The sequence below is a fragment of the Cryptotermes secundus genome, unplaced genomic scaffold (genome assembly GCF_002891405.2).
Source record: "Cryptotermes secundus unplaced genomic scaffold, Csec_1.0 scaffold1647, whole genome shotgun sequence".
In the NCBI taxonomy this organism is placed as follows: Eukaryota; Metazoa; Arthropoda; class Insecta; order Blattodea; family Kalotermitidae; genus Cryptotermes; species Cryptotermes secundus.
In genome coordinates this window covers 1-15,756 of record NW_019726261.1, presented here as the reverse complement: position 1 = coordinate 15,756, position 15,756 = coordinate 1, and the positions used below count along the sequence as shown (strand labels likewise).

Here is a 15,756-nt window from a genome sequence, read left to right as displayed (position 1 = left end):
TGTGAAAGAGATTACGACATTTTCTTGTGTTGCTATGTGAAGCCAGTCAGATGAGTCAACAGGAGTCCAACGCGACTGGATGTGACTAGCTCAGACGGGTCCGGTGCGAAATCAGCCTTAACAGAAAATTTGGCACAACCACAACTGGCTCTATCACGGCAATGTGCCCACCCAGCATGTCCCTGAACACCACAGAGTTTGTGACCAACAACAAGTTTCCCATCCTCCCTACTTGCCAGACTTAGCCCTCTGTGATTTTGCTTTGTTTCTCAAACTGAAAATGAAACTGACGGGACGTCTTGAAACAGTGTCTGACACCCAAAGGGAATAAATAGCAAGTGATATTCTACAGCATTAAGGAAAATGACTTCCATGATTCTTCTGAAGCATGGGAAAAATAATGGAATCACTGTATACATTCCCAAGGAGACTATTTTGAAGGTGGAAGCAGCCAGCATTTCTTTTTTTTACCTAATCCAGGAACTTTCTGATACATTACACAAGTTTTGCACAACATAGCAGCACACACACCTCCACTTACACCATAAATGTGGGATTAAGTATGCTGAACACTCATAAGGTCTACATACAGAGAACAATAAACTAATGCAGAAAAACACAAAATATAGCAAAATGAATAATAATAGTAATATGTTCTTTACATATTGCAGATGATAACTACACCAACATACTTGGGAACTACATAATAACATACAAATACCCATGCTGCTGCGCACACAAAGCCAAACAAGAGACCTCAAACCATGTCGTTTGGATGAATGGATGACACCCCCAAGCAAGATATCAAAAATTTTAACTAGATTTTATTGATTTAAATTAATGTCCGTTTATTTTAAGCCTCAAGAGAATTGCATTCACATGTGATATAAGAAGTTGGACATTCCATACAGTGCAACAATTTTAGTGAATTAGACACACCTGATGATAGCCATGTATGGCCAAACCACTGTGAGAAGGAAAGGGGACAATAGTAAGTTGCATTGTAGATGGAAATATATTATGTCAAATAGGTGATACTACTTTTATAACAAGAATAGTCCACAATGCTACAAAAGGAAATACTGGCTGTCTTCATGACTATGAGTAACTTTTTTTTCACTTAACCAGGTTACCTGCCTACCGGTGAAGACCAGGGTTTTGTTAAGGGTTTTTTTTTTCCGGTAGGAAGACAAATGGAAGCACTGCAGAGATGCAGAGAGATGGAAGTAATGAATACATTTTTCTGGTACAAGTATACAAAGAACTATATTTCATCAGCTACAGGCTCATGCTCCATTGTTTATAATATAAAATGACACATTTATTAATCAGGAAATTGAACTGAATCTGGTTACAACATTAGACTATTCCCAGGATAAAGAATTTTAGCATTATCATAAAAGTTAATACATGAAATAAGTATATCCATGTTACTTTGTATATTATTAAAAGTCAGAAATGCAGTAATATTTCTATTCTTTGTGAACTGATAAGGTAGTTGGGGTATTAATATTTTATGAAAATACAAACTTCTCGAAACAAACATGGAAGCACTTGCAACTAACAACTCCCTTCTCACAGGGTAAAATCTGTCAGTGTCAGTGTTGTCAGTCTGTTCTGCTTTTGAGTTTACATAAGCTAGCTAAGCAGCCCTCCCAGATCATTTTTATAAAAATAACATGAACTGAAACCCAAAAATTCCCATAAGACAACCAGGTAGCAGCTTCACTCTGAATGCCCATCAGCTTGGAATTCTCACAACTGACATAGGCTCCAAAGTGGTTACGGTTTCTCACATATCAGTTTAAAATGTTCTTTCATAGAAAAGCAGTTTCTACTTCAAAATTAAGTCATTTGTAAGAGCCAAAATTCTTGAGCCTAGTCATGCAGAACCCTCTACTCTACGTATTTGGTGGTTGGGAGCCTTTAGTCTTAATATATGACTTCCCTCGGCACCATCGACTTCTATTGTTTATATTCCATTATAAAAATACTGACCTAAATATTCTTTTGCCGACTATACTGTAATTCTGATTCTGTTTATAAAAGCAGCATGAGGAAATACAGTGACTGAAAAGGAGAAAAAGCAGATGAAGTATTATATAGCTAGGATTGTTATATGAGTTTACAGTATGAAGTGTGTGAATTTTAGATGGCTAGTGTAAGAAATATGAGAGAATTTTCCCCTACACTCCCACAAGACAATCCCATATCTCTACAACACACATGACATAGGATCTAGGTAACATTCCGTACCTATTCCAGTTTCATTCAGTGAAAAGTCCCTGACACATTTACTGCAAATTGAGTAATAAGGAACTGGAATCTTTGTTATTGTCTGTAGTCTTAACGTTCAAAACAACTACATATATCATGTGGACTTATGTTGAACTTCAAGGTCAAGTTCCCAAGTGCCCCATATAGAAATATTTGTAAAAGAACAGAATTTTATGCTTGTTACATCTCTTGTAGTGATTTTATGACTACTGAAATACAGCACTCAAACTGTGAATTTGTAAACATTTTAATGATCATGAGAGAACCAGTCAGAATGTATTTGGTGAACATAAAAGGGGTTCAATATTAACATTACAGCACAAGACACCTCATACATCCAATAATTCCAGGAAAATGTTAACAGCACTGTTTCAGAAAAGACTTTATTGTGTAGGTAGGGTAAACTACATTGTCGTCTTCAGCATTCATGCCAGACAGCAGCCTGTAAGACCTAAAACCTCCATGTTAAACAGTACAGTAACAAAGACTATACTGCAATTCTCATTTCTCAGGTTTTCCAGCACGTTCCCTATATCCTCTAATCATATTTTCACTTGTTTTCTTAAGCTTCTCCTGCTGCAGTTTGAGCTCTTCTGCTGTCTCACGTATCAGAGTAGCCTTTTTCTCTTGGTACATTTCCTTCAGCTTCTCACGAGGAGGAATTGGTTTGATGTAGCCCCACTTCTTTAGATAATTGATTGATATTGTAGTGCCACCTGTACAGACAATCACGTTCAACAGTAATATCCTGATGCTACGGACTTGTGACAGTGGTCAAGAATCATCATAAGGGTATTTTCTTTTTACATTTTCCTTTTTTCTGGTTATTTTAGTTACTTCAGTAGTTCTGAGAAGTTATGATTCCTTCAATATTGAAATCTTTATGATGAGACTAGGAAGAATTATAAGATACTAATTATACAATTTAATGACAGATTTCACGCAGATGTCTTTTTTTCCTTGGCACTACAGCCCCAGTGGGCCTAGGCCTACCTCCATGAACTTCTCCGTTCACTTCGGTCTTTCTAGATCTCACACATTTGGCAGGACTCTTTGGGCGGGTGATCAGCTCATCGCAAGGCCTCTACCTGTACACAAACTAAACATCCATTCCCCGAGTGGGATTTGAACCCACAATCCCAGTTTCCAAGCGAGCGAATGCAGTACATGCCCATGCAGATGTCTTACCACCTTAAAAAAAAAGTACTGTAGATGTTACCACAACACCTCACGATGCTATACTGTGACCACCCCAGAAAGTCATATTACTACCATGCTGATATTACTAATATTAGGGACTTAAAACATATAAAGTTTTACAGAAAGCCACCAACTGGTTCAAAAATTATTATAAGCAGACACATGATCATGTTAATCATTTGCCTCTTCTTACAAAATTAAGAAAGTAGACAAAGAAATTACGCACTTTCAGAAAATAGGTATTGGTGTCTGTTCTGTAGAGTCCTTTATACAAAGCCTGTCACTACATTGTAGTATGAACCAGCTTTATCTACATTGCATCTAACTTGTAGTCTGCCTTCTTATTCACTAAGAAAATACAAGTTTGTGTTACTATAAAGCCCATGTCTCCATCTGCCTCCACCCTCCTCTTAACATTTTAATCAGTCAGTGAATTTACATAAAACGGAACATTATGATACCAACATGGCAACCCTGTGAACTTATGGGGTGGGAGTAACACTAGTGCCATTCAATGCTGTATCGTGAAGTTTTGTGTTGTAATTGATCTTTGAGGTATTAGCCTGGTATATGTTTGAAAGGAGTGAACTGAGACAGCACAGTTGGTATAGTTACTGGCTATGTGCTGGACAGCTGAGGGGTCTGAGTTTGGGTCCCAATAGGGGTAACATTTTTCTCCTCCACGTCATCCAGACCAGTTCTGGGGCCCACACAATGGGTATTGAAAGGGCTGTTTCCCTGAGAGTAAAGCAGCAGGGCCATGAAGCTGATAACTCCCATCTAGTGCCAAGGTTAGGAACAGTGGACCAATACTTCCACTCCTCCATACATCTTCATAGTGTGGTGCTTAATTAAGCCCAATGATAATGTTACCTTCCTCGTATGTACATATATCATCCACACAACCGTTGTACACAATTGTGATTAAGTATACACAGTATTTTATTTTAGCGACATGTTTTGACCATACTGGTCATTGTCAAGCTACATTAAATTCCTTCTAACAGAACTGATACTGAAGAGCTCTACCTTCTAGGATATAATATCACGTGGTCCTTTAAAAGTCAACCGATATTTTGAAGGAACATTAGCCAACTTTCAATGGGTTACACAGCATTATATCCCAGGAGACAGAACTCATCATAACCACCACTGTAAAAATAAAAAAGTAAAGCTATCCCTGTAACAGGCCATGAAGGCCCATAGGGTAGGCAGATGTTGAGGGTCCCACACTACCAAGACAATTGGCTCAAAAGATGGTGGTAAGGTTGTTAGCCCTATGCACCGGCCACACTTTACTCCCCAGGAAAATTATTTATATCCACCATTGTGGCAACCTCAAATCCTAAAGAAACTGCTGTAATTTATTATACTGGATATTGGCCAACACTTGTGCTGGCTTAATTTATAAACTCTTACACAAAATTATAAAGTTAAAATGACTACGGTGGGTTGTTGTGCAATTGAAATATTGTGTGTGTTTACTCTTCAACCCTGAAAATTGAGGCTATATGTTATTTTAAAACATCAGTTGACTTTTACTGCACTACACACTGTTACATCTTGGCAGATAGTACTCTTCAGTCACCACTGTGAGCACCTCAAATCTGACAAATTATAACCTGAGTTCTCACAGAACATGTGAAAGCCCACTATAATCCAGTTCCTCATGTCAGCTCAAACAATATCTGCTCCCCCTACCCAAGATGTCTGACTTTTATTACTTGGTTTTATATCCTTATAATCACATGAAGATATTGGAATAAAACACCTTTTTGTTTTTATAATACAATCCAAACAATGGAACAACTTTGTAGTATAGTGTGTATGATATACTTGAAACTCCATTAGGTCCCATCAAACTCCTTGCAAAATGTTTGTTTATGCACACTCCATATTAGACCAATATAAATGTAATATAAATGACATTAATAACACCACCAGATGTATGAAAATTGTCCAAATATTAGAAATATGTTTGTTGTAAGCTTGGTAGTAAGCTACCGACATTTGTCAAGAAAAACTGTAAATACTAAATTAACCTCTGTGAGGTAGGAGACAATGAGCAGTAACCATACTGTAAGGTATTCCCTACTAATAATGAAAAGATATATGTATATACAAGGGTTGGAACTTTAATAGTGGCAACACTGCTGTAGAGACACCATGCAACGGAACCAAATAATGTTGCTTATACCACACATTCGTTACATACCTACCTTACCTCAGACCAAAATGGACTCTCCCTTCCCACATCACATGCATGCGCAGTGATGAGAAGAACAGAGCCTCATGTTAGCTGGCGGTCTAATGTAGTGTTGTCACGATGTTTTCGAAACAGGAACAACAGAGATGGATAAAGATTGAATGTGCCAGAGGCCGTACAGCACGACAGTGTCATCAAGGTCTTCAAGAGGCTTGCGGGGAATCTGTATTGCCTTACAGAACAGTGGCAAGGTGGGTAAAATGTTGGATTGGTAATCATACCATCATAAGTTGGCAACATTTATGCTTATTGTTTTTTTTATATATCCGTTTCCGCTCTCTAATAAATGGAAGACTCGTGGAAGCACTATGTTCCACACACGGACAGTGTATCTTAATTCATCCACCTTTCCTGACATTATTTCATCAGGTTATGGACCCAGGACGTTTTGAACTGTGAGTGTGTATAATAGAAAGAGTTGTAATCTGCTGGTGGGTCGTACTTCTTATTGCCTATGTGTTGTGAGGACACTGCCAACGATGTTGAATGACGAAGCAGGAGCAAGTGCATTGCTTGCCGGGATCCAAAAGCTGAAGGGAGTCGTGAACTACCAGGACTGGAAGTTTCAAGTACAAAATTATCTAGAACACAGGAATCTATGGAGTGCAGTTACAACAAGCGGAACTGAGGTAGGTGAAACTGTGACAACAGATAAGGATCGACGTGCTCGTACTTCCATCTGCATGCTGCTAGAACCGATTTGTTTTGCCAAAGTCCGCACAGCTACTACCGCAAAGCAAGCGTGGACGAAGCTGAAAGCCTACGAAGATAAAGGCTGGGGTAGGAAATTATGGCTACAACAGAGTCTTTGGAACTGTAAGTTAGAAACGTGTTTGTCGATGGATGACTATGTGACTAAAGTCTTGAACTTATCACATCAGTTAGAGGATGTCGACGTCAAAGTAAGTGACGACTGGAAAATATGGATACTTCTCGGTGGACTGCCTGTGAGTTATGAGCCATTTCTAATGAGCCTTTTTAACCTCAAAGAGCCAATGACTGTGGATGAACTAGTTGGAAAACTGCTGGCGATAGATGACTTAAGAAATACTTCTGAGCAGCCGAATCAAGAAGAGATTGCCATGTATACACAAGGCAAGAAAAGGCAACAGTTCAGACAACACAAATCTTCGACTCATGAAGATAGAGCAGACAAAGAAGGAGGAGAGAAGAAATTCCAATTCAAGTGTTACAAATGTCATGAGACCGGTCACAAAGCTTCGGAGTGCCCATCGAAAGGTTTAAAATGGGGTACTGGGAAAGAGAAGGGCAAACTCAAGACAAAGAATGGTGCTATGATGTCAATGGCAGGTGAGAGACCCATTGTAGGAAAATGGTACATTGACAGCTGCTGCAGTAATCATGTAAGCCCTGACAAGAAGTGCATGACAGAGTTCACACAGGAAACTCCTAGTATAACAATCACCGTCGCAAATAATCAGGTGATGGAATCAAAGGGTAAAGGTAATGTACCAATAATGTTGAAAGGATCCGACGATGCTCGTGAGCTGTCTAATGTGTTGTATGTGCCCGATGCCACGGCAAATCTTTTGTCTGTGAGCAACACTGTGAAAAAGGGATACTGTATGTTTTTCTCTGCAGATAAAGGGTGTCAGATATTTAACAGCAAAGGATGTCGAGTCACAGGAACAATAGTTGGTACAGCCAAGGACGTGGGTGGAATTTATGAACTAGAAGTTGAGGACAAATTGAAGTGCTATGCTATTAGCCAACCTAAAGCAAACAGGGCGAACATACAGAGTCCAGCTTTATGGCACCAACGTCTGGTCCATCTTAATGCAGCTGATATGTTGAAGTTAAGAAAAATTGATTGTGGAGTGAATTTTCCTGATTCTGAGAACAAGTTGGATTGTATCCCATGTGTAACTGGCAAACTGGCAAGACAGCCTTTCCCATTGAGTGAGTCAAGATCAAGTAAGAGACTGGAATTGGTTCATGCAGATCTCTGTGGGCCTTTAGAAGAAAGATCATTCAGTGGTTCCAGGTATGTACTACTCTTGAAGGATGATTATTCGAGAAAAATGTTTGGATATTTTCTCGCTACAAAATCAGACGTCTTCAAACACTTCAAGGAATTCACTCTGAGAGCAGAAATCGAAACAGGTGAGAAGTTGAAGTGCATTCGTACTGATAATGGAACTGAGTTCTGTAATAAACAGATGAATGAGTTTCTAGCTGAGAGAGGAATAAAGCATGAAAGAACAGTCATTTTCTGTCCTGAACAAAATGGCAGAATAGAGCGCTCCAACAGGACTGTAATCGAGACCGCAAGAACCTTACTGGAAGGAGCTGGTTTACACAAGCGATATTGGGCAGAAGCAGTGAACACTGCAATCTATGTAAGAAACCGGTGTCCATCTAAGGCAGTGTCAGGAAAAATACCTGAGGAACTTTGGAGGCAGAAAAGGATAAGTCTCAGCCATTTAAGGGTTTTTGGCTGTGAAGCTTATGCACACATCCCAAAACAGAAGCGAAGGAAGCTGGATCCAAAGGGTGAGAAGAAAATATTTGTGGGATATAGTGAGAGCAGCAAGGCCTACAGATTGCTGGACACTGACCACAAGGGTAATCTCACAATTGCCAAAACAGTTGTTTTCTTTGAGAATAGGTTTCCAGGTAAATTAGTTGATGACAGCAAGCCAACCCCAGATCCTTTGCCCGTAGTTAGTGAGTTCCATTCAAAGGATCCAGATGATATGGAGGAGGCGAATGTTCAAGATAAGTCAGGTTCTGAGGACAGCAGAAGCACTACCACCGTAGACAGTGAGGACCATGACATCCCATTAGTGGAAGAAGGTGGATCCCGTCAGGACCAAGCTGGTGAGGACACACAAGTCCGAAGGTATCCATTACGTAAACGTACACCTAGAGTTTTTCCTGATCATGTCATGTATAGTGCAGTGCAGTGTGACCAGGAACCTGAGGACATTGAGCAAGCCTTGAAGTGTGCTGATAGTGACAAGTGGATTGAAGCGATAAATGAAGAACTTGACGCTTTGAAAAGCAATAAAGCGTGGGACTTAGTGAACCTTCCTCCAGGAGAAAAGGCTGTGGGTAATAAGTGGGTGTTTAAAATTAAACACGATAGTGAAGGCAAAATTACAAAACACAAGGCACGATTAGTAGCCAAAGGATTCACACAAACTTATGGGTTTAATTATACAGAAACCTTTTCTCCCGTAGTAAGGTACTCCACACTGAGACTTTTGCTTTCTTTAGCTATTCAGTTAGATTGGAAAATAGATCACTGGGACATTGTAACCGCCTTTCTGCATGGCCCTCTTAAGGAGAATGTGTATATGGTTCCGCCTTATGGGCTAAATGCTACGGATGTAAAAGGTAAAGTATGCAAATTGAGAACAGGATTGTATGGTCTTAAGCAATCTTCACGAATTTGGTATGAACAACTTCATTCTCAACTGTGTAAATATGACTTTAGACAGTGTGAATTTGAACCCTGTGTATATACGAAGTCCAGTGAGAAAGGTGTTGTGATAGTAGCCATTTATGTGGATGACATCTTTGTCTTTTACAGTAATACTGTAGAAATGCAGAAGCTTAGGAAGGCACTAAGTAATGAGTTCCCAGTGAAGAATCTTGGTGCAGCTAAGAATATTCTAGGGATGAGAGTTGAAAGATCGAACAATGTAATCACTTTGGATCAGAGCAACTATATTAGGAATGTCCTAGATAAGTTCAGCATGCAAGACAGCAAACCAGCGCGCACTCCTCTAGTTACAGGGACCCAATTGGAGAAGGGTGTATGTGATACTAGTTTTCCGTATCAGAGTCTAGTAGGATGTCTCATGTACATCGGAGTTTGTACCAGACCTGACATAATTCATGCTGTAAGTTTGTTATCTCGTTTTAACACTTGCTATGGAGAAGTGCATGTCCGAGCTGCCAAGAGAGTACTACGATACTTGAAAGGGACTGTTGACACTAAGTTAACGTTCCAAAAGAATACCACAGCAAAGTTAGATTTGTGTGGATATGTTGATGCAGCTCATGGTAATGACCCTCTTGACAAGACCTCGTATACTGGATATGTTTTCAAATTGGGTGGTAATGTAATTTCTTGGGAAAGCAGGAAACAAGATTCGTTATCATTGTCAAGTACTGAAGCTGAGTACAAGGGGCTGAATGATGCCGCTAAAGAGTGTGTACGTTTACACAATTTACTGAATGGACTGGTTGAAGGTATTAAAGAAGGGATTTACTTATCAAACTTTGTACTAGAATTGATGGATGAAGAGAAAGTACCTGTAATCTTTAATGATAATCAGTCAGCCCAAATGTTAAGTAAGGATAGGCGATTCAGTAAGCGTACTAAGCATATAGAGTTAAAGCATCATTTTATCAGAGAAGCCATAAAGAAAAGTAAAGTGAAACTTGATTATATTCAGAGTGAAGAGTTGATGGCAGACTTGTTGACCAAAGCTCTGCCAGGTCCAAAAACTGAGCATTTTCGTCGCAAGTTGAATTTGATTGCATAGTTAATTATATTATGTTTTACTTGATTGTTGACTTATGATTGTGATGAGATTAGGAGGTCATGTTGGATTGGTAATCATATCATCATCTAAGTTGGCAACATTTATGCTTATTGTTTTTTTTTATATCCGTTTCCGCTCTCTAATAAATGGAAGACTCGTGGAAGCACTATGTTCCACACACGGACAGTGTATCTTAATTCATCCACCTTTCCTGACATTATTTCTTCATAAAAGCCTTCAACAAGGGACGCCAAAATGTGGCAGACATGCGTCGGCCAGCTCGTCCTAGTGTCAGTGAAGAAGAAGTGTATGCTCTTTCCGCGTTACTGGTGAGTGAACGATGTCATACGATTCGTGAGCTGGCCCAAGAGACAGGATTAGTGCTTCACATTCTGAAGGAACACCTGGGCATGAGAAAAACTGCATCACAATGGGTTCCACATGATTTGACAGAAATGCAGAAATGGCTACCATACGACGCTGCTCGTAACCACATGGAGCGCGAAGGAAAGGCTTTCTTATGCCATATGATTATGCTGGATGAGACATGGGCCAAACCGAACGAATGGCATCATTACAGATCACCAAGAAAATCAAAAGTTCGTCAGAACCCCAGCAATATGAAAGTTATGGTGATTCTCATGTACGACTGTGATGGTGTTATCCTAACGCATATCGTTCCCTGACAGCGGACCATCAATGCGCAGTATTACTGTTCATTTTTGGAACACAACCTGCGACCAGCTTTGAGAAAGAAGCAGTGACACTTTCTGCAGAACCCACCCATCATTTTGAAGGACAAAGCTCAGCCGCATACAGCGCAAGCTGCGGCTGATTTGTTTGATTGATGGGCCTGGGAAGTGCTGTACCATCCACCATACTCCCCAGACTTAAGCCCCTGTGACTTCGACTTGATTCCTTAGATGAAGGAACCACTTCATGGCATTTGCTTCAGAACAGTTCCAGAGATTCTTCAGGCAGTAGACTGGTCCATTCAAACTATCAACAGCCAGTAACTGGATGTGGAGGCCCATAGGGTTGTGAGATGTCAAGGTTCCCATATTTTCTATCACGATCAACTCACATATGGCAATGAGGCTGCCCTTTATACCCAGGAAGATTCCTGTTACTTGTTTCTCTTACAAAGTGAATGAACCCTAGGGCTGGAAGGAAAGATTATGTCGACTGAAAAATTTGATCTCATCAAGAATTGAACCTGTGACCTTCCAGCTTGTGGCACAGTGTCTCAACCAACTATGCTACCGCATGCCCTGAAAACAGATATAACATACCTAAAGTGACAGTGTAACGGACTGGAGTGGCAATCTTGTAAAGAGCATAAGCTATAGCGATGTAACCAGCGCTTGAATCTCGGAGAGGATTGATGACTTTCTCACTGATACTCATGCTCTCAAGCAAGGCAATAACATCAACTCCACTGTAAGGAAACATATTAAGCATTAAATATATCACTGCATCATTTTGTAAGAGCTACACAATCTGATATTTTTATCTGCTACTCAAATAAAAAAAATATTTCTTTGCATTTTTATTTTTTTTTCACCTCTTTAATGAATTGATTTTTTTTAATGGTCTATAGAAGAGGTTTATGATGAAGCACTCAAATGCGACATGCAGGCCGAATGATGCCGAAGAAATCAAGTGGCATTTCTATGGATCACTGTATACCATCACACAAGCTTTATTTCTACAGATGGAGTCAGTTCCATGATATATTTGCAACTAAATGACCATCATCTGTGGAAATACACATAAAACTACACAAAAACTGCAAAAGGGCTTAATTTAGTAAAAGTTACTGTTTTGCTTAATGAATATTTCAAGTTAGATTTATCTTGCAACCATATAAAATTAAATATTAAAATAAATCACTTGTCAATATGCAGAGGTATACTCGTATAAGATCAAATATTAAAAACCCGTCACCTATACCTAAATTGTTGCACCAGACATAGAAACCACAGAAGCACATACATTTTTATGGTGAAATAAGTGCAAGTTAAAATCGTTATTATTCCTGGGCAATTTCGAGTATCTTCTAATTTAATTGGTTCAAAATGGCCTGCATTTCTACGGGGAAATGGGACTTACTGTTAAATTTTTGTCATTCATTTCCCCTTTACACAGTTCTGCAAACCACCCTAGTAGATACCCATACTTGGTGCTGACGGCCTCAAAACAATGTCAGCATTTTCTGTTCGTACCAATGTATAGGGGACATCAGAAATTGTACAAGATTTTAAGTACACACCTCTTTGGTTTATTTGTACTGAACTGTGCTGTGTAATATTTACCTACAATTTTCATCATGAACTCCCATTTTGCAGGCTGTGACCTTTGTCTTTCCTGTCTAGTATATGACTTTATGAAATTACATTAAATTAAATATATCTAGAAGTTATGTAAAGTAAATAAAAAAAATGAAACTAAACTAATCGAACCTCTCTCAATCTAAATCCACGTAGCTTCTTTTGTACATTGTTGGCATCAGTAAGTGATCCTCAGTATACTATGTAATATGGATTAATATGTCATCCTAAGCAGTTGGCATTGAAAGAAGGAACAGAGAGCAGCCAGTGTCCAATGGGTAGCTGAAGACCAACAGAGCAAATGTTGTGCTGGGAGCATTTATGCAGTGCAAGTATATTTTCTCAATGAAATCTCTGCCACACTGCTGCACCAAGTACTGACACAATATTATGTATTGACAATAATGTCTGAAAGTAAGCCATCCACTTAAATTCACTTGTTTCCTCCTTCCTACTGTATTTTACTTCACTAATCTCATACCTCTTTGCAAGATAGTAGAATCCTGCAAACCATCCAAGGGATGTAATCAGATGTACAGGCACTAACACATACCAGTAATCTCGATACATTTGTTTAAACCTTTGCAATAATGACAACTTCTGAGCCTCTGCAGTATTTGGTTCCTCGACCTTACTCTTCTCAGTCTGTTTGTTCCCATTTGTGGCAATATTCCGAGTAAATGAGGATGTCCTGAACAAAAATACTGACTGATGTTCATGATGTGACAATACTATAAATTTAGTGAAGTTCATAAATGATTTTACACATTCTGTATGTGGACACTTATATTTTTGTTGGTATGCTGTTAAGGCACCTGTAACGAAACAAGCGTGTTACTGGCAATCATGGATACAGAATGAAGTGATGATAACTGCAATAAAGAAATCGCATCCATAAACGTACCTCTGGCGGAATACACACAGTTCGACTGGTCTACTGATACAAATTTAATTAACGCATGCGACGCACAAGACAATGACGTGAAGTTTCTTGATTGCCTAAAACGAGTCATCTGCGAAATGCATTTTGTTCCACGAGAACACTTAACTATTGAGCTAAGCATCTTAATTTAAATTCCTTTGATAAGACGAACTCTAGAAATGCCTACATCATAACACTCAGTACCATTAAGCCGTTAAAGTATGGGAACCATCTTGCACAGTATATATGACGCACTACCGCGCACTACTGTCTTAAAATAGAGGCTTACTTTTAACAGATCTGTACTTTGCTTAGGTTATTCAACTTTCAAGTTACAGACAAATTACACTGCACTTCCAACTTCACACTCACCACAACCGAAACTTACTTTTGTCGCTCTTCTGTTTTTTAGTCATCGGCCGCGTTCTATGTTATATTTCTCTGCCCTTCAGAGCGGAAGGGATGAGTCTAATGCCGCGACAGAAAAATAAAGCCAAACAATTAGGCATGAAAGGAAAGTAGGTATTGATGCAACGTGAACTGACAACACCATTTTTAGAAATTTGAATCTAGTATCGCTAGTGCTAAGCAAACCAAAGTCAACTCAAAGGATATGGGAACAGACAGTAGCCACGGATCACGTACGGCACCTAAAGGCCGGGCGCACACCAAGGACACTGGCAACCGCAACGCAACCGCAATTTCCGAGAAGTGTTATCAGTCAGAGTTGAACATATGTTAGGAAATGAGAGCACATTGAGGAAACAGCTACGCAACTCGAGGAGAGACTGAGAAACTCATTTTCCAAGCAACGGAGCATGCCAGTCTCCACGCGATACAATTCGATTGAGTTGCCGCGGGGATTCCTAGAAATCCGCTGCAGTGATTCGTTTGTTCCTTTATGAGCCGAAGGACACCGTATGGAGACTTTTAAAGTAAAGCCGAGGTGGCCGAAAGACACCGTATGGGTATGCGCAGTCCACGCGTGCGCACAGTGTTTTAAAATCTAATTTTAAGATAGAAATTCCTGTTCTACTTACATTATTTTTGGACACCAGCTTTATATGTAGATTGTCTTCCCTCCTGCATCATCTAACTGAATGTCGCATGTCACTGAATGCACTTTGTCCGTAATTAACTCTGTTTTCCACGCGAAGCGCAGTCATGCAAAGTCAGTCTCGTATTAGCAGGAAGTAGGTCAGTGATGGCGAGTGGTCTCTTGTATTCGTTACGCTTATAAAACATCGCAATTTCAACTATGCACCATGGCCCCTTTTCGCATTGAAAAAGACGAAATTGAGATGCCGCTCGTAAATCACACGATTCAGAATGCGGTACATAAGACTGAAAACACGTAGAAGAAAGGGGCCATGTGCGGGCCTTTCTACAATATTTTTGGACACCAGCTTTGTAAGTAGACTGTCTTCCCTCCTGCATCATCTAACTGAATTTTTCATGTAACTGAATGCAGAGTCCGTCGTCGCAATTCATGCACTTTGTCCGTATGTAACTCCGTTTTCCACGCGAAGCGTACACAGGCAACATCATTCTCGTATTAGTAGTCAGCCAGTGTTGCCGATTTGACTTCGCTAATCATAACGCTTATAAAACATCGCAATTTCAACTTTGCCCCATACCCATTTCGCATGGAATTAGCCGAAGTTAATAGGCAGCTGATAAATGTCACCGATTTAGAATGTGGTACATAAGACTGAAAGTACGTAGAAGAAGGGGCCATGTGCGGGCCTTTATAAGAAGGATAACAGTACTTCTTGTGTGGTAGATACGTGTATACACAGACAGTGTCTCTGAGGGACGTGACCTCACTCCTGTATGCAGAAAGGTCGGAGTGCTATAAGAGCATAAACATTTCCTCCCCTTTTGAAGATAAGCCAGTACCAGTACGAATGATGTCAGCAGCAGGCATTTATAGTGCAGAAACGTTTTGTGCAGAAACTGACTGAAGTTTTGAGGACAGACGCTCTTAATTGGGGGGGGGGAACAATTTTTACAGATTCTAAAATCTGTAAATTACAATATCTGATTCTATATGCTTTCTAGATAAAAGCAGCGTTTATTTCGTTCGTTTATCACAAAAATTGTAGAAATCACAGCATTTTGAGTAACATGATTACAATTTTTATTACTCTCAATGGCGGGCATTTAAATGGCCCGTCCCATAAAGGTTAAGTCCAATTGGCTGGTAAAATGATTCTTCTTCCTGCTAAATGCAGCTTTTGCCAT

At 39.6% G+C, this 15,756-nt stretch overlaps 1 protein-coding gene across 2 annotated transcripts; it reads right to left on the bottom strand.

The window, feature by feature from the left end:
• Positions 1 to 1,247: 1,247 nt before the first annotated feature.
• On the bottom strand, positions 1,248 to 14,142 carry LOC111864156 (protein FAM210A). Of its 2 annotated transcripts, none has more exons than XM_023851210.2 (4): positions 13,901 to 14,142; positions 13,072 to 13,405; positions 11,553 to 11,698; positions 1,248 to 2,993 (listed from the first exon to the last, which is right to left on the bottom strand). In XM_023851210.2, the coding sequence occupies exons 1-4, from the start codon at positions 13,926 to 13,928 to the stop codon at positions 2,779 to 2,781; spliced, it is 723 nt and encodes a 240-aa protein (XP_023706978.1). In that variant the 5' UTR covers positions 13,929 to 14,142; the 3' UTR covers positions 1,248 to 2,778. The 2 variants fall into 2 exon arrangements, with proteins under 2 accessions (XP_023706978.1, XP_023706977.1); XM_023851209.2 differs by having other exon boundaries at positions 13,495 to 14,141.
• Positions 14,143 to 15,756: the final 1,614 nt, after the last annotated feature.

Excerpts from the sequence above, each read along its gene's own strand:
- LOC111864156 (XM_023851209.2), bottom strand. The coding sequence starts at position 13,654 with ATGCTTAGCTCAATAGTTAAGTGTTCTCGTGGAACAAAATGCATTTCG. Across the intron at positions 11,699-13,071 it reads TTCTACTATCTTGCAAAGAG|TGGAGTTGATGTTATTGCCT; the intron begins GTATGAGATTAG and ends GTTTCCTTACAG. Across the intron at positions 2,994-11,552 it reads CCGTTACACTGTCACTTTAG|GTGGCACTACAATATCAATC; the intron begins GTATGTTATATC and ends TTGTCTGTACAG.